This window comes from Bacillus rossius, chromosome 3 (assembly GCF_032445375.1).
Source record: "Bacillus rossius redtenbacheri isolate Brsri chromosome 3, Brsri_v3, whole genome shotgun sequence".
In the NCBI taxonomy this organism is placed as follows: Eukaryota; Metazoa; Arthropoda; class Insecta; order Phasmatodea; family Bacillidae; genus Bacillus; species Bacillus rossius.
In genome coordinates, this window is record NC_086332.1 from 15,893,806 (window position 1) to 15,912,661 (window position 18,856).

The 18,856-nt window shown below is 37.1% G+C and overlaps 2 protein-coding genes across 6 annotated transcripts in view; one reads left to right on the plus strand and one right to left on the minus strand.

The window, feature by feature from the left end:
* LOC134530272 (myelin and lymphocyte protein) overlaps positions 1-7,666 on the plus strand; it is a 97,968-nt gene extending 90,302 nt beyond the window's left edge. Inside the window, exons 2-4 of the mRNA XM_063364975.1 lie at positions 2,783-2,950; positions 4,309-4,431; positions 6,791-7,666. Of these exons, the coding sequence (XP_063221045.1) occupies positions 2,783-2,950; positions 4,309-4,431; positions 6,791-6,874 (375 nt within the window). The 3' untranslated portion in view covers positions 6,875-7,666. The remainder of the gene's footprint in view (positions 1-2,782; positions 2,951-4,308; positions 4,432-6,790) is intronic.
* Positions 7,667-12,110: 4,444 nt separating this feature from the next.
* Positions 12,111-18,856, minus strand: part of LOC134530269 (histone-lysine N-methyltransferase, H3 lysine-79 specific) — a 141,386-nt gene continuing 134,640 nt past the window's right edge. For 2 of the 5 annotated variants that reach the window (XM_063364969.1, XM_063364970.1), the window contains exons 15-16: positions 18,184-18,709; positions 12,111-17,078 (exon numbers count right to left, since the gene is read on the minus strand). In XM_063364969.1, the coding sequence (XP_063221039.1) occupies positions 18,189-18,709 (521 nt within the window). In that variant the 3' untranslated portion in view covers positions 12,111-17,078; positions 18,184-18,188. Of the gene's footprint in view, positions 17,079-18,183; positions 18,710-18,856 lie in introns of those variants that run through there. The other 3 variants (XM_063364971.1, XM_063364972.1, XM_063364973.1) reach the window with 3 other exon arrangements.

Consider the following 18,856-nt stretch of genomic DNA (forward strand, 5'->3'; position numbering starts at 1 on the left):
TTGTGCACTCCGTTTAAGAGGTCCGCCTAGTCAGGGGTGTATCTGTGTCTGTGAGGCGGGGTGATAGAGCGCGGCGCTCTCTGGTGCTTCTAGCGCCGTATCTCCTCCAAGCGCAAGGCCCTGAACTGGCGCACGGTCTTCTTGTCGAGCATTGGGTGACTATGAGATTAGAGCGGTGACCGCAACATTTATATGGCGTAGAAATGAAGGTAATGCAAGCCCCCAAGTGCTTTCAAGAGTCTGTACCAGTTTTGTTATATGCCTCAAAATTACTCTTCTAAAAAATACATTTTAAAATATTAATCCGGAAACAAAAACTACTTATCGGGCCTCAGCGAATTCTTGAATGCTTTTCGTGAACAGTCTCTCCTCGGATATTTAGAGTAGTTTTGACATCGTGTGTTTTCTTTCCCCCTGGAAGCTCTGCACACCGCATGTGAACCGCCGGCCCAGCAGGTGTCGTGAAACGAGGGGAATCATTTTCACAGACGAGAGAGCCAAACCTCCGATCGTGCATCTTCGTTTTTTTTTTGTTTTTTTGTTCTTTGTAAATAAATATGGCGGTGTTGATAAAAGGATACTAATGGTCAATTAGGTTAGGTTAGCTACATTATAAATACTTTAAAACATTGTGGACGGTTGATTTGTTTAGGATAGCTACATTAAAGATACGGAAAAAACCATGAACTTCGGGGAACTTCGGGTTTTGGCTCTTTCGTCTGTGAAAAGAAGGCTTCCCGAAGCGAGGCAGTGGAGCAGGGCGAGTGGCGGTCGTGACTGCACGCAGGAGTCTGGCGCTAGTGCCGCTAGTGCCGCTAGTGCCGCTAGTGCCGCTGGCACGGCTGCGCGCCGGGTCGTGAATAATGCAGCGGATCGCCCGCGGGGTCACGTCACGTCTCACCCCGTCGCCGCCGCGCGCCTTCCCGTCCGGCGGGAGGGATCCCGTAACTGGGTGGTCCGGGTATGCACAGGACCACGCAGGCACACTCCTCGCGGATTTAGGAAGCCTCTCTTAGTGACTGTGGAACTGCGTTGATGAAACGCCTGTCTGTGCCTGGCAGGGCCGGATTTAGAGGCCTGGAGGCCTCCGGGCAACAGAGGAGCGTAGGCCCCCTGGCCCCAAATTATTTTCCAAAATATTAAGAAGAATTTTTTTTCAGTCGAGTTTTCCAATAAATAATTTATTGTGAAATCAAGTAGATTCTCTTAGTATTTAAAAAAAAAAATACATAAATATAATCGGAGACAAGAATTATATGAAATTAAATTTTAGTGTTAATGAACGGAACCTTCCGAGCTTTCTTCGCCAAAAAATCGTTGATGATTTCGCTGAAATCCAATTCCCGGAGTAAATCGCTTTCAATGCTCAGGAGAGAAAGCTTAGATAAACGGTTTTATCCAATCGTGGTTCGGAGCCTTATTTTATATAATTTTCATTTTTGAAAATGAGTGCTCTCCAGTGCAATTTAAAACCATCAAAACCAAATACATTCTCAATGCCATTTCAAGGTTTGGAAATGTAGCTCTGAAATTTTGATCTGCGAGAATTTGGTAGTAAAATATTTCCGGAGATTGGTCTTTTCCATAGTCATTTTTGTATGAGTCCGTTTGTGGGGGCCGTCCGTTTGTGGAGGCCCCGGGGCTTTCGCCCCGGTTGCCCCCCTCCCCTAAATCCGGCCTGCCTGGTGACTGAAACAAATATAATTCCCTGAAGCGTCGCAACTGTTGTCTCTTATAAGAAGCCTGCTGTGTTCGTCTGTTTGTGCTGTTGCATCTGTATTTTCTGTTTTTGTTACAACTGGCTCGTCGTCAGCCCGCTGTGTTCTCATCCTAATATTTGCCAGAGTTGGGACACGAGAGTTGAAGAGGCTATTTGCTTCAATTACTCCGGACTTGATAACCAAAGTTGTGGGGAAAATTGGACTTCAGGTTAGATGTTTGCCGTATAGCTAATGGTGCATATATTGAACACTTGTAAGAAAAAAAAATAGTTTAGTTTACTGTCAATTTGAAGTATGATTTGTTGTAATTAGTCTAATTTAAACTGTTATAATATACAATTGAGACTGGGACATTCGTTTATGGACAACTGTATAATGCAAACATTATTTATTAGGATTTATTAACGTCAAACTGATAGTTATTTTTAAAAAAAAAAAATGTATATTTTTAACACACACAATTTCTCAAAACCATCGTTGAAATTTGAGGTCCTGGTTGACTTGAATACATTGCTAATAATCATTACCCACTCTCACTTTTCATTTAATTAAATGTCACAATATTATTAGTAGGCTTTGTTTATATCGCGCCAAAGACAAACTGAAAGAAAAGAGTTCGCACATGAGCGAAACGGTTTTCTTTACAATGTGCGAACTCTTTTCTTTCAGTTTGTCTTTGGCGCGATATAAACAAAGCCTACTAAATATTGTGAAATTATAATTATAAATTGACAAAAATCTTATTTTGTAAATTGAATAATGGAATAATCTTATCAAATTAGTGTATTGTCATCGGTCCTCGATAAATCTACAAAGTTTGAATGAAATCTGGCCGTTTAAAAGTGGGTCAAAATCGCACCCAAACATACAAACATACAGGTGAAGCTAATATAAATATAAAGCGTGTAAAAATGGTTTGTTTTTCAAATGTTTCACCTTTTCCCCTGGGAAAAGAGTAAAGGGTCATGGTAAGATCGCTCTCCAGGATATCAGGGCCACGCAGCCTGCCGTGGAGGATGGCCAGGTCGCTGACGGCCCGTGGTTCGTGGTGGTTGTTGCAGCTGTTCGGGATCATCTGCATGGCCTGCGCGTCGCCGGCCATCCTGGGCGGCACGCACTGGTTCCTCTTCGTGGCGGTCACCAGCTTCATCGCCACCCTGGTGTGGGTGTTCGTGTACCTGCTGGGCATCCGGGAGGCCCTCAAGATACCCATCAACTGGATACTCACGGTGGGTTCCCCCGCCTCGTGTGCCCGTGCACAGACATTCTCTTGAGTGTCCACAGAAAAAAAAAAACAATTGGTTGTCTGTAAAGTCGGTTTACGGACGATAGTTTAACGTGACAACGTCATAACAAAACATTGATGAAATGATTGCATACTTTTATGAATAAAATTGAATAATTTTTATTGAATTATCACTATTTTGTTTGGATACAAAGGAGTGAAATGAAATCTACAATTTAACTGATAAATTTTCTTTTATTTGCACTCATTAATTCAAATATGTTTATTACTTTAACGAAGAGATTATTTTAACTATAACTTCTGTACATGTTTGCTATTTAACTTCTTCCAATCTGTGTTATTCTGTTAAGGATAGGACGATGATAGGAAAAGTAGGAAACGAATGGGAGTGTTTGAAGTTTAATGTGCCTCGAAAAAGTCAAATCGATGGTTGTTCCAATCGAGTGGAAGACAGATAGATGCGGCGCAAGGGTACAATGAGTGTAACGGGACAATGTGCGTAACGGGACACTTTTTCGTGCGTGCAGCCCGCGTTCATCGATTTATTAGACGTTGTCACGTGAAAAAGTGTATATGCCTTACACTTCAGCCATTTTGCAATTTTTCAAATTGGAGGTGTTAAGAAACATTACAAAGTTAAGCATACTAATTGAGCATTTAAATAACAAATCAATTTTGATTTTATTGACCTAACGTTTTGCAAGCGTGGTTCCAAGATTATATACTTAAATACTTAAATTCACATATTTAACCTTTCATCAAAAGTTGTGTATGAAAGTATGAAAGTCCGTTATTTGAGACCAAAAATTTGTAAATACTCATAGAACAATCTATGACTTATCAGTTCTAGAATGAAAAATAATACACAATCACTTTGTGAATTAGGTGGATGCGAAAAAAATTGTAGTAAATGGTTGTTTTTTTCCATGTACCATTTTAAACTTAATTCAGACAGAACACATGGTGTACGATGTACAAAATTTGTTTTATGTTTATGATTTTTCCCATTTTTGGTCTTAATGCATTACAAATTGTTGCAAAACTGTCCTGGAAGTGCTAAAAATATAAATCCTTTTTTAATCCATTTAGAAACTCTATGTAAATAATTGATTAAATTTGTAAACTGGTCTTCTTGATTCTGTAATTGTAGTTTTTATTAAGACTAGAAGAAAATATTAGCTGATGTGTCCAGTGAAAAATTATTTACTGAGAAAGCTTGGCAATTGTGTATCCCTTAGCATTGTCTTTAATCTCAACTGGTAGGCAGCAACAACCTACTTGAACAAGTTGGTTGTTGTATAAAAATATGCATGCTGACATTTGTGTGTTTGTTTGTTGCAGGAGCTCCTTAACACGTGCATCATCACTGTGATGTACCTCATAGCATTCATTGTACAGCTGTCGGTGTGGGCTCCGTACAGCCCCTTCAGATACAGCTTCTACGGCCAGAACATAGCAGCTGGGGTACGTTTCCACATGCTGTAAGATTTTTGTTTTGTGGGGCCTGGCTGCTATTCAAAAATTCTATTAATTGGGGGGAAAAACAAAAGGTAATTAATGCTGGCTTGAAAATTGTTTTTAAAAAATTAGGTTGCTAAATAATTTTTAAAATTATTAAAAAAAAAAGCATAGTATATGTAATTCTAGTTCTTAAACGTATTTAGTATAAAAGGTTGTTGGTTATTTATCCATTGTTTTCGAAACTCAAATTATTGAGTTTGTACAGGTGAATGTGCCATCATGTTGAGAGAAGGTATAGGGCCACCGAGAACTCCTCAGGTTTAGCTTTTTCACGTGTGAAGCAGGCAGGAAGATTTTCTGTATCCAGAGTCGAAACTAATTGCACCTAGTAAAAGGCAGAAGAAAGAACAGCTAGGACTTAGGCCCACTGACACTATGATTTAGTAAGGAGAGACAGACACTCGGATGTGCTGCTGCTTCACCAGGGCACACTGAGGGAAAAGGAGCTGCAAGGAGTGGGGAAAGAGAGGCACAGGAAGTATGTACTTTGGTCCAGAGTGACCTGGACCGACCCAGGCAGTGGGCAGCCATTAATCACGTACCATCAACCAACACGAGCAATAATAAAAACCATTTCCCTTGCTGAGCGACCAGAGCCACACTGCCTGTCCCATCGTGAACCCTCCTTCGAGCGGGTACCGAACCCAACTCCATCATCTTACAGGATGCTACACTGGACCTGTACATACTGCTCGTTCCTGGCTTTACCTGAAATACTTCCACTTAATTTGTTTTCCATCCTTAGTACAGAAACACTTTTAAATAAATGTACTTTAAAAAAAATGGTGATTGGTTGATTTTATTATTACCACCCCTTTGGTTTGTTATAAAATGAATTAAAATTCCCACTAAAAATTAAGCTTATGATGGGCAGGAGATCTAAAATAGATACAATTGTTAACCTTTCACAAAACAGTAATGCTAAATAAAAATTAAAAAAAAGAATACACAAACTCTTAAGACCATAACAGAGAGTAAAATTTAAAATAGACAACTATGCTGACTTTTGCCTAATAGGGCACATCCCATAGCCACAAAGTATAATGGTAGGTGAGGCGTAAGAGCAGAGCAGTCTGGTACGAAGATTTGCCCTTCTGCCCTCAACGTGAAGTCAGTCTAATAACAATTTACGCTGTTAACTTCAGGCAGTCCACTCAGTTATGAAAGACATACATTTGTAATATCATCACTTAGCAAATAAATACTGCCAAACTGAAATTGTTAACGAAATTTACTTTTTGGTTTCAACCAGGGGCTTAGCCAGGGGGGGTTTTTAGGGGTTAACCCCCCCCCCCCCCCCCCTTTAGCACCAAATCTTTAATTAATTTCTTATTCATCACTCAAACAAATTTCATATTAAAATTAATAACATTTTTACTATTACAATATTTAAATTTAAGAACCCAAAACTGCTAAAATAGCACTATTTTACACCTTAAAATCCTAATTTTCCCGGGGGAGGACCCCCGGACCCTCTGCTTTAATACGGGGAGGGGGGGGGGGGGGCGGGCATGCTTCTTAACACCCCCCATACACAAATCCTGGCTACGCCACTGGTTTCAACATATTCTATCAAACATTTCCACCAATACAGTTTTAATGGGGAAAAATATTCTTGGAGATAGCAGCACCATCGCACAAAAAAGCAGACAGCACTCTTAGTAACTGCAGTAGATTGCATACTAAGGTGATAGGATGAGTGTAATTGGTTGCCCTTGCTGTACGGGAAAAAAAGTACAATTAAAAATCTTATAAAATAAAAATTGCATTAAAATAAATAAACACTATATGTACTTGAAAATAAGTAAATTTTTGACCTTCCTGTGAAGTTACTGAAATGTAAATTACAGTATTATTAGCTAATCGATGATATTTAATGGATAGTAAAAATTTTAAACTTTTTTTATAGAGCAAGATGGCACAATGGTTAAACATAGGTTTCGCATATGGGTGGATCTGAGTTAGGAATCTCAGTGGCTATTATGATTTTGGTTTGCAATGTTTTCCAGAAATTAGTCTAGAATGCAGAGATAGTTCTTCTCAACAGGCCAGAGCTGTTTGGTTCTTGAATTTCTTTGATTTGTGTCCGTCTCTTTTGCAGATGAGACGTGAAAGCAAAATGAAATAGATGAGACGTGAAACCAAAATAAAATGAAAAATTACTGAAATTTCCTCTTCAACCAATTAATTTTACAAGTGTGTGTTGGGTCAAATCCCATTTGTGTGGCCACCTTGCTCACGGCTGCGAAACCCAAGATGTTGCCATACAAAAAATTATTTGTTAATTTTCTTGCCATTTCAGGCATTTGGCATCTTCAACTGTCTGGCCTATGCAGCCGGGGCTTACTTCTTGTTCGTGGAGTGGAAGACAACGAGGACCATGTAACCACGCTCCCAGCGCTGCTACCACACACCTCTAGGATGTGGGTTGGCCACACTGGCAGAGCACGATCACGCTCACGTTACTAGTCCCATCGTCCGTCTCACCGCGTCGCCACGAGCCGGCTCGGTACGGACTACCGACCTTCTCGGGCCGGCACCGCAGAGACTCTGTGCTACATGTGCTTGGCTGCATCCACTGAGAGTTCAACAAATATATATATATTTTTTTAAATTATTTAATGCCAGTAAAAGTTAGTATAATTGTAAGCAAGGATATGCAGAGTTTAACCATGGATGTGCAACGACAAGCGGCAGTGGTTATTTTCAGTGATTGTAAAAGGCAGAAGAGTTAGTCTGACCTCTGCAGTGTGGGGTTGAAATTGGATATGTGACATTCACATTCAGCAAATAAATATACATGTAATTAAGTTCTAGATGATATGTTGTTATTGAATAATGTAGGGTAAAAATTAGTTTAACAACCTTGAGATACTCTTACATGACTTGTACTATTTGACTATTTTGTTTGTATGTATTTGTTTCACCCAGTGTGTTCAGTATTTTGCAATTTTTGTTTTGTTTTTAATATTGTATTGAAATATGTAAATTCATAAAAGTGTCTAAAAACAAATACTGTACACCTACAACTATTTATCTAATGTTATGGTATGCACAGTTCAATCCCAAATGAAGTGTAGAATGTATCTTTTATTATAACACTGCTTCACACTTGTTAATGATATTTAATTTACATAAATAAATCTAATATTGGGTCACAAAACCTGAGAAATCCAAATACATAATTTAATTTTTTTAAACTATTTCATTTCAGTAAAAGATTATATAATTGTAAGCAAGAATACACAGAGTTTTAACCATGGATGTGCAGTTATTTACATAATTTTTATTTTAGAAATCTTTACTAGGTGATAACTGCCATTTTAGCTATAGTGCAAGGAATGTGATCAAATAAATACATACTGAGGGTGTACCGGTATTAAGGTTTGCATACTGGTGTAAAATAATGAGTGGGCACGTGGACCCGGCGTGAAACTCTAACTCAGGGCGTTACGTGGCCCGTGTGCGGCGAGATATTAGCCCTCCTAATTTTAAATACACCACCTGTTCTTAACCAAGCCCGCTCTCAGCGTCGGGCACACTTCTAATTACCGCAGTGGGCTCTCAGGGCGTCCCACATGCCGCTGACCAGGTTAAGGACCCACGTGGCCCCCCCGAACACAAAGACACGTGACTCAATTAAGATGGTTTTTATTACTCACGTTACACGCCCTTACACAGTCCTTCCTTGATACTGCTATAAAACGCCCGAGGCACGAATCGAATTAGGTGAGGAGGCGAACCACGCACGTGATCGCCTCAAGCCGTTACTTATCACACAGATGACCGAAAACTCCGGAGAGTAAATAACTATTAATGAAGCAGTCTCTCCGACCGAGAGAGGCCCCGAGGATAAAAATTAAAACGATTTTAATAAATTAATTACTTAACAGAACTACTTCTCGGTGAAAGTGTGATGTCCTCGGGGTGTCTGCAGAGACGTCCGCTCTGACGTCAATACATACCCCAATTAATACTCTTATTACATAGGTACTTAGCGATTTTATAAAAATTAAAAAAAAAAAAAAAGACATTGTCATGTTAACTAGTTTGTTTTTAAAACAGGAACTGCATTTTTAAAGGTTAAGTGTTCAGTAAAATAAATATAGAAAACAAATGGTACACAGACATTAATTTGAACTCTTTCATTAAAATTACACATTTCTACTTAATCACATCTAAATATTTGATCAAATGGGCAGCAAAGAAGGTAAAATAAGTTATCCAAATACTAAAAAAAAGTAGTAATTACTCAATCCATTTGTGTTAGGTTATGCAGAGTAAGCAATATCTGCAACTTAAGAAAAAAGCATTTTTAAATTCATTTTTATTCTGACTTATATTGTGAGAATCATAGTGCACATACGATGCAAATCACACAAAATTCCTAGAGTGATTTCAGGTAAGCAAGGAAAACCAAAATCAGGATGGCCCGAGCAAGAGTCGAACCTGGGATGCTTTGGAAATGCATGTGCAGTGTTTTAACCACTGCCAAACCTCACTTATTAGGCCCTTGATATTTGCTAAGACTTCACAGTTGTGCGTGATCTTGTCACTAGGCCAGGGGTAGCCAAACTGTTTAGACCTGCAGCTCTTGTCAATTTCTGGTACGTATTGAAACTATTTTATAGCGCACACACGAGCCTGAACGTCTAAATAAAATAAGGCGGTGAAAGGTATCTAAATGTACTGTTAAAGAGTGTTGAAGCAGTGTAAACTTATGATTTCTTGCATTGCTAGGTAAGCTTTTCACACAGGTCGATCAATCGAGTGATTGTGGAATAAAAAAAAAATTGGAGCCCCTGAGTGCCGCATCACACTCTTTGGGAACTTCTGCACTAAGCCCATTGCAATGTGGCGGAAGAATTGAAAAATTTACGGAAAAAAGATTGGGTCATTAGCATCAGTGCAACCATGAACTGAATAAACTCTTCTCAATGAGATACTTAGCAATTCTTTTTTTTGACAATGCAAGGGTTACATTCATTGCTGAAGCAGATTTTCAAATCCTGCCTCCAAACTATGAACTTGTTTTGGTAAGAGCAAAAGCTGTCAAAGAGTAGGTAATTTAACCTCATTGTCATGGCATAGGAAAGCTGACAATATGCTACACCTGATCAGGAAACACATGTACCACAATACCAAACTATTTTATCATATGTGTTAAAAATCATGTCCATAAGTATTGTGTTAAGAGTATAGAGTAATTTTATTAGATGTAACAAATGTGAATTACTTTTCGTATACATAATTAAATCGGCTATAAATTAAAATTTTTGCATGTATATAAATTAAACAAAATTTAAACATTTTTGAAACCTTAACACCAAAATTGCATACCAATGTCTCATTTCACTCACTATTTGCCCAAGCCATGTTTGTTTAATAGGTTGAGGTATTCTATGCAACATGATGCTCAACTAGGCTTATGTGGGCAGTTAGACCACACACAAGCTTTACTGCACACACGTTGTAAGCAATAGGTCAAAATTTTTACTATTTACCAGAAAATGTAGGGGTATACAGAACTAATAAAATATAAACACTAATCATAACTGCAGAAGTGGGATATCATTTCAAGTTAGTGTCCCAATTAAAAAAATCTAACAAAACTGTGCCATGGCATAACTCCATAACATGTTAAACCTAACAAGGTAGTGCAACATTGTTTAAGTCTTTTTAAATGATTCAAGTGCAGTTGATTAACATCCAATTATAACAATATGATAGCTATTGATTAGTGAAACTGACATTTAATGGTTGTTGTTTTTACCCTTGTATACAGTAACTTTTAACTTTTAGACATATATTTGGATTCAAGGAGTAGATTTGAGGTAAGCTTTGAGCTATGTTTTGCGATTCAGATTCGAGAAAATTGGGATGTGACCTAAAACTGGTAAAATAAAACTCTCTATGCTAATTAAATGAACAGAGGCATCCACAATTTCACACTTTTTTTTGGCTGGGTTCACAACTGTAAAAAATAGAGTAACAAAATCATGGAGTGTAAAAGATGTAACCACCATGATTTTTAGCAGACTGATTCAAAACTAAATGTGCATAGGAGATAAATTAATATATTTTGCTTGTCTTGGACTCAGTGGCACAACAGTCAATGAGAGTGGAGCAGGTTGGCATTTTTGCAGGAGTTGGGAACTGATTATATTTGCTATGTGGCAAGAAATAGCAGAAATATTATATTACTCAGGTAACTCCTTTTTAAATAAAAAAATCTTATGTTAAAAATTTAAATATATTAATCTTTTTTTTACTAAAATTGTATTGTATGTTACGTATCACAGCCTAAATTAATGTACATGTAGAAATTGTTACTCTAGGCTGCTGGTAGGCTGTTGCTGGATAATCAAAAGATAATCAAAAATGTGTGTAACCAAACCCCATAAAAAAACCCATCAAATATATAATAAATCAAAATAGCATGATTAGTTGGGAATTGCCCAGTTGGTGGGGAATTCAGCTGTGAACCAATTTTGCACAGATTTTCACTTGATTTTGTGCATTTTTTTAAAATTGGGAACCCAGCTTCACACACTGATAAAAAAAAAAAAAATCCTAGAACTTGACATGATGGAAGGATGGAGAGGGGGTGTATCACAAGTACTGCCAGGTGTGTGGACTGCACGCACGCACTAGCAGCAGTTTAGGATCACTGACCTGGCAAACACACTGCTTAGACTCCTGTATGTACATTGAATGTTACATAGGCATGGGAAGGGGTTGGTTAAATTTAGCATGTTATTACCCCAAAATTACCATCTTATTTTATAAATTAGCATCCATCTATTGTGAAATTAGCATTTTTAATGCAACGTATTTAAAAACTCAATTTATATTCCTCAATGTTTGTAAAAAAAAATCCATATATTCCAATACCTAAAAATAACCCTGCATTTCAGTTCTGTACAAAATACCTTTTTGGTCCAAGCCTTTCTAAATCAAAACCACAAAAAAAATAAAGCTTATTTTACTTATAAAATTGGTAGCAAACATTGAGTCACAGTATTAATTTGTAGAATAATACATAAAAGGCTCGCTCAATTAATCCAGTTGATTTAAGTTATTTCCAATACGGGCAACTTGACTTTAACATAGACATGGTAATGTCACAAATTATGCTGGTCATGAAACATAGTGTAGAGAACAATTGCTACAAAATTACCACAGGTCAAGTAACAGTTGGGGGAATGTTGAGAACATGTAGCACTGCTGTGGTCTACTTCACTCTCAAGTTTAAGCAAAATGCAAGTATGTATGCAGCCTCCTATTTTCATCTAATTAGATGAGAAAATCTCAGCAAAGATGGATGGGTAGTGTTTGTGTATTTACCTAAAGTGCTGATAAGTCTTACGTGACATAATTTAACTATACATGCGCACGTGTATAAACAGTTAGTACAAAAATATAAGGTTAGTCAGGTCACTGAAAGTTACAACACTGGGTTGGTTATTTTAAGTGTGCAAAGATTTAGTTTGTAAAACAATATGTAGCAGTTACGTAGCACTTTTTTAAAAACAAATGATCATTTTAAACTATTTTAGCTGGAAAAAGCATTTACTATTTTTATATAGCTAAAATGGCATTTGATGGAAATGAGCAAATAATATATTTAGCATGATACTAATTTTTCCCTCCCGCTAGGTAAGGGTTGTTAAAAATTGACTTAATTTTAACTGTGTGCTGTGCAGGCTATCTGCGCAAACATCGTCAGTCATAAAACAAATATTGTAAATGGCAGAGAAACAAGTGTTAGGAAATTCATGTGCTGCCAACTGCCTTTCCAAAATATTTCTAATGTAAATTGAGCATCCCCTAACATGAACGAAGAGGCCATATTTACAGAAATTTATTAAAGTTGCCTTAAACTCATTTCAATATGGGCCTAGTAATCCACTATTTGTGTGAAAACCACTTTTACAACTCATTTAATGCATAATTGAAGTGGGAGATACATAAAATTGAAATTAATTTTTGTGTTCACATCACCACAGTTTTAGTTTGTAGCTGTAATGGATTACTGTGGTAAGTGGTGGGGGGGAGGAGGGTATAATAGCAAACAAAGCTGCCATGTCCACACACAGTAATATATAAAAAAAATTAAACTTCACACTATTCACTTTCAAATTATGTTTGGTCTAAACTTTTCTGATGGTTTGCTATTAAATGCAGCACTGTTTCAAAGTATATCGTAGAAAATGTTTTCCCATAAAATGTGCAAGTTAAGCACAGAATTTTTTTTTTACAATATTTCTACTCCAAAAGTTTCCAGGAGTCCATTACGTTAGCAACCAGTAGCAGAGAGTATTTATTCATAAGAGGGGGAGGTTAATTCTTTGCAAAAACAAAATAAATTTACATTGTTTATTCATACACTTTACACAAAGTTACATTACATGCGCTTAGTATCAATTATTAACCACAAACTATTGTTTTCACAAAACAATGCTACAGTTTTACCTTCTTTAGTTTTAAAACTAAGTACCAATAAAAACAAATACTCCAAGAGTTTACTTATGATTTAATTTTTACTTTGTACTTTCAACATTTTTTTTTTTTAAATCTTGTGATCATTCTTGAAAAACATCTTAAATTATCAACATTTGATCTGCTTAAAAAATATCATGACAAAAACTGTACTAAAAATCCTAAATTTGGTGTTTATTTGGTATGTTATAACTCATTTTTAACACCATTCTTCGGAAGCTCGTCAAACCAATGTCTATGATAAAAGTATAAGGACATTGAAGAAAAGGTGTATTGAATCAAGTATAAAACTAAACTGAAGCTCTAGGTAACATTTATATTTAAAATTCATTAAAATAACACAACAAACACATCACTAGAATATAGCTCAGCATTGCATTTAGCAGTAAGAAGGAAAATAATTACCAATTTATTCCCGTTTTCAAAGTAACATTTTATCATGTAACAAATGAGATGATTTGAAAATACAATTTGCAGACTTTATTCGGCTCAAAGGCAATGCTGATACAAGCAAAGAGATCAAGGTCACTACTATCAATCTTTAAAATAATTAAAAAAGATCATTAATTAAAACAATAACAAAAAAAAAATTGAATATTTATTATGATTAACAGCAAGTGGAGTGTCTGGAAAAACAAGGATGGGCACTATCTGTTTATGAAATGAAGTAGAACCCTATTTAAGTATTTGTTTATTCATCTACCTGAACATATTTTTAAACTTTTACGTTATTAACTAAATTTTCAGTAATTTATCATCTTGATCATTCAGAAAAGTCATGAGACAATTTTACTGTGTTTTAAAATTTAAAAATATTTAAATGTGCATTACCACAAAAATAAATCTTTCTTGATTGGAATGGTTTACTATAACAGCTGCACTTCCACTAGGAGGTTAGTTCATCTTGTCACGTGTAAAGGGATAGTCACATGTCATTGCAACAGTAATAATTATCCAAATTACCTAAAAGCCAGGGTAACACTGTGCCTAGTCCTAATTGTCTACATATAGTGTGCAAACATCTCATACCTTAATGTTTACAAGATAACTGATAACACACATATTCATAGTGAAACAGCATACATCTAAGAAATATTGACAATAGAAGTGATTTAAAACTGGCACAACAAAGATGTGTGTAACAAGATAGTCACAGATTGAATGAAAAATAAAATTAAAGTTCAGAAATAAAAAATAGTATTTAATAGGCGTGTTTAAGTGACTCTTGAAATGATACCCAAAGGGCAGATAAAAATACTGATCAACATGAATTAAAAATATCAACTTAATCAAATAAGTGCCTATCTTACAAGTTGAGCAATACATCAGTGCTTACTTTTCCCACAGAGATGTTTACATGGTCAAATTCACTTAAAAATTATATAATATCATGAGGATAAACTTTTAGATAATCTTTTTCAAGAGAAAGTGTGCTGTTGAAAAAAGTATCTCTGAAAGAAAAAAAAAGGCACTGTATTACTGAGGTATGTATCTACTTACCTAGAATTTAATTTAACTTGTACACAAGCTTTGATTTAAATAGATTTAGCCTTTAAAATCTAACTTCTTGAAGCACCAATCCAGTAAACAAAGCTGCTTTCGTATCGTCCTAACCTTTTTAAGTGAAGAATAATACCACCTAAAAAAACCATAACGCAGAACCCAGGTGCTTGGGATGGTTGTTTCAACATTTTAAAAGCACATTTTATAGTTTTATGCTACAAAAAAAACAACTGTCCTGACATTATGTTAGGATATTAAAGTTTTACCTAGGTCAAATCATCCCCCTAACATTTTACTTAATGATGTAAAAATTGACCCACATGATACTTAACCTTGGCAGTGCTAAAAAGGGATAGATGGGGGCAGGAAGGGAGGGGATATGGGGACAATTCCAACCTCATTTATTATATTATTTATATTTTAACATTAGGACCAAAAACTGTGAAAACCAGAACTAAACACTTAGGTGATCGGCAGTGGTTAATCATAAAACTCTTGCTTACATTACTTGAGCAATTTGTTCATTTTTCTTGGGATACCAGTCTGTACCTTGATCTCCTTGGTAAAAGTAACATTTTACTTGCACAAAGCAATACTAAAACACAATGCATAATAACACACATTCATATGTTAAAAAAATGCTAGACCATAAGTTTTAAAAATAAAAAAAATCACATTTAGTATGCACAAAGTTTCCAAAAAATGAACACTAGTAATTGCAGTACTGAATACAAGGACAACAGGAATAATCTAAGCTCAATATCTCACTTTTGGATGGTTTACTGTTGAGTCATTAACATAAAATATGTAAACATCACTAACGAATAGTTGTTAAGTTGTTGAATACTTACAAAAATTTTAATATGGAAAAATTAAAGAAAATTACCATGAAGCAATTACTGCAAAGTGTTTCAAAAATCTCCAGTTCCTAAAATCATATCTAAACACAATAAAATAAAATATTTATCACCATGTCGACTTTCATCAACTTTCCGAAAACGCAGAACATTGGAGAAGAACCATCTTCATCACAAAATAACACTAAACAAAATTTGAGAACAAGTTAGCTAACAAATACATGAATATGTACAACTTTTACACTATGCAATTCATAACAATAGTAATGATAAGAAACGAGTGTACGGTGCAATGGGCTTTCCTACAAGTTGGCAGTGGTTTGGCTCGACAGGACGCAGGTTTGGCAGTGATGATTATCACTTGGCATTTCAAAATGGCAGTACAGGAGCAAGGAAGAGATGGCAGAATGTCATGTCGCAAAAACAAGCCCTTCCACAAAACTAAAGCACAACCCCACGTTGGCTACTCTGATCAACATCAAACGTTAGATATATTTGGTGAACTTCGAACAAAAATTTGTTTCAAAGTAGTATAGCAATTCAGATGCACACAATGCATTTGTGGAACAGTACGACATAAGGATGAAGAGAGATGGACATGAAGAAATGAAGAATCAAACATTACTGTAAACATTGGAAAGGTGACAACGTAAAAATACTGAAAAACAAATTGTACCCACTTTGCAACTAGGCAGTTGCTTAACATTTTGCACACTTTTGCATCCACAGCAGCATAGCAGAAAATAACACCATCCCAGATAACTGAATACTTCTAAAATATAGTAGCAAAAGCTATCTGGAGGTAAAAAAAAATAAATGAAGACAAAATCTTCATTTAAGAACAATCAAGTATAAAACAAAAACTAACACAACCCATGCTGTATGAGGGTATCACAACTGAATCCATCTGCGTGTGACTATATAGAAACATGCCCTCTAAAAAGGTACAAAATTCTTTAAAATATTTACATAAATGAAAATATGTACAAAGATACTGACAGCTTTAAAACAGGAAAACAAAAAATTCATAACATTACATTTTACTTCCTTCATGGGGAAACAGTTAGTTCCCCCAAATAAATTATAACAACACTGGCAGTGATACTGCTGGGTTACAAACCCAGAAAATTATTTTGTACAATCACAATAAAATTATTTTCAGAGGAAACGTACTAATCTTAACGCCACCCTGAAAACGACGAAAGAACACACTCACTTGAAAACTTCCTGTTCTCGCCCAAAAACCTTTAGAATTATTAACACTTGGTAACGCTGCAAAGCTCCTGGCATGAAACAATAGCAGCAGAACATTCCTGCTGTGAAAAGCAGTGGATCCCCGCCTCGCGCCCCATTCGTCCTTCGCAACAGCCCCAGCAACACCAGGTCGACAGACGACAACGATGCGAACAAAACACTAATGTAAAACATCCTAAACCCCAGTGGCAGTAGCTCCGAATATGTAAAAGGCACAATATCTTCATCTAAACAATTTGCCATTCAGTACGCACACCACTGATTCCACAAAAAACACTTTACACAAAGTTTACGTTTTAAATTTTACTGTACATTACTTGTAGCAAAGCTAATAGAAAAAAATGCTAAAAGTTCCCCCCAACTCTGAAAAGATCTGAAGAGATGCACAATAAAGGCACGATGGGGAGCATTGCTGGTTTTGAGCCCGGAGCCACAGACGGCAGTGTGGTAGCAGCTGGTCAGGCGGTGAGAACACTGCAAACAATCACAGCTCACATTTACTACAGACATGGATACGCCGTCCTAAACCTATACTATGATTCCTGCAGGTGTTCCTTGTTTCTCAGCGGTACTCAATTGTGACTAACATCGTGACTAGAATAAATAGCACGTAGTGATTTATCAGGGGAGAACTAGTTGTTTGATGTACGACTAGTAGGATATATGCGAGTGAGGTGGGGTGAAAGTAGAGAGAGAAAGAGAAACACTAAGGACAGTATAAGGCATTTATTTGATAACCACTATTACTCTTTTCATATTATTGCAAAAAAAAAGTTTTTAATGACCTTGCTAGTTTTAGTTATATTTTTTGTTTGTTTTGTTGATTTTTAATGGCAGGCAATTTTTTTTGCTATTTATTGCAACATTTTTTTGCCATCAAGGTTTAAATCAAAAAAAGATTTAAAAATTATATTTTTAAGTACGTAATTTCATTTTTAGAATATACAGCTTCAAAACAATTGCAACTGAAAGCCACTGCACATCATTTGCAACACAAGTGTGACCACTGAAAGCTGATGCAAAATACATTACACCTACTTTCATGAACTGTAAAATAATAAAAAAAATTTCTATGTTTTCATAAACAGATTAAAGATGTTCTTTCTTAAAAGCAAGTGCTATAAATTAATAACAGTAAACACTATTTTTTAACGAATTCAATGAGCACTTAAACGTGATATTAACCTTCTTATCCAACAACACCACGAGACACTTTCATTTCACACACTATGGCTAAATAAATAAATAAAAGAAAATAAAAAGTGCCTGACCAAGATACAATTTTGCAATGAAATGTCCATTAGCGTAACGTTGCGACACGCATCTCTTTTTCCCGGTCCCGACCAGTTAAAAGTTTCTTTATCTACGAGGAAGAAACTGTCAAGTTTCAAACATTGTTACAGGAAGCACCAAAAAGTTAAAACTTCTGGAAAAAAAAAAAAATTCCATGGTGCCCATACACCATAATCACCTTTCTTAATCTATTGTATAATATTTTTATTTTTCTATCGGAATAATTAAATTTTATAAGTTTGCGACTGACTGTTCACGAGGAGAATGAGTGTATGCTGGCACCAACCTGGTTCAGTGGGTGGTGCCCCAGGCATCGCCGGGCAGGCCCTCGTCCCAGCGGTGCCGCGCGTGGACGGGCGTGCGGCCGTGCCAGTCGTAGTCCTTGCCCTTGGGCCGGAACTTGCTCTTGCCGGGCGCCCACTGGCCCCAGCCGTCGCGGTGGAAGAACTTCTTCTTGAAGTGGTGCTGCTCGCGGCAGTCCGGGCTCTCCGGGCGGACGGGGCTGTAGGGGCCGTCCAGGGGGGCGGGGCTGAACGACGAGGGGGACGGGGTGCGCGGGGGCAGGGGGGACTCGAGGACGGGAGGGGAGTCGCGGGGGGGTCTCTCCGGGGTCTTGAAGGGGCGGGCGCCGCGGCCGGAGCTCACCGGAGGGGGGTCGCCGTGGCCTATGCCGCTGTCGGGGCTGGTGTTGCACCCCTCCCCTTCCGTGCTGCGGCGTCTCTTGTCCAGCTCCGTCGACGCGAACGACATGAGCCGGTCGAAGCCGCTGCTTATCTTGTCCTGCCACTGGTCCGCCTTCACCTCCTCCCCGTCTGGCAACATGCATCGTGCACGTCTTAACCCACGTGTTGATTTGTGATGCCTCCTTAGCATAATGTACTGTAAAGCTTACGGCCATTCATTTTGCAGTCGGTCGAGGAATATCAAACTGAGAAGTTAATCAATTGGAATACGGTAAA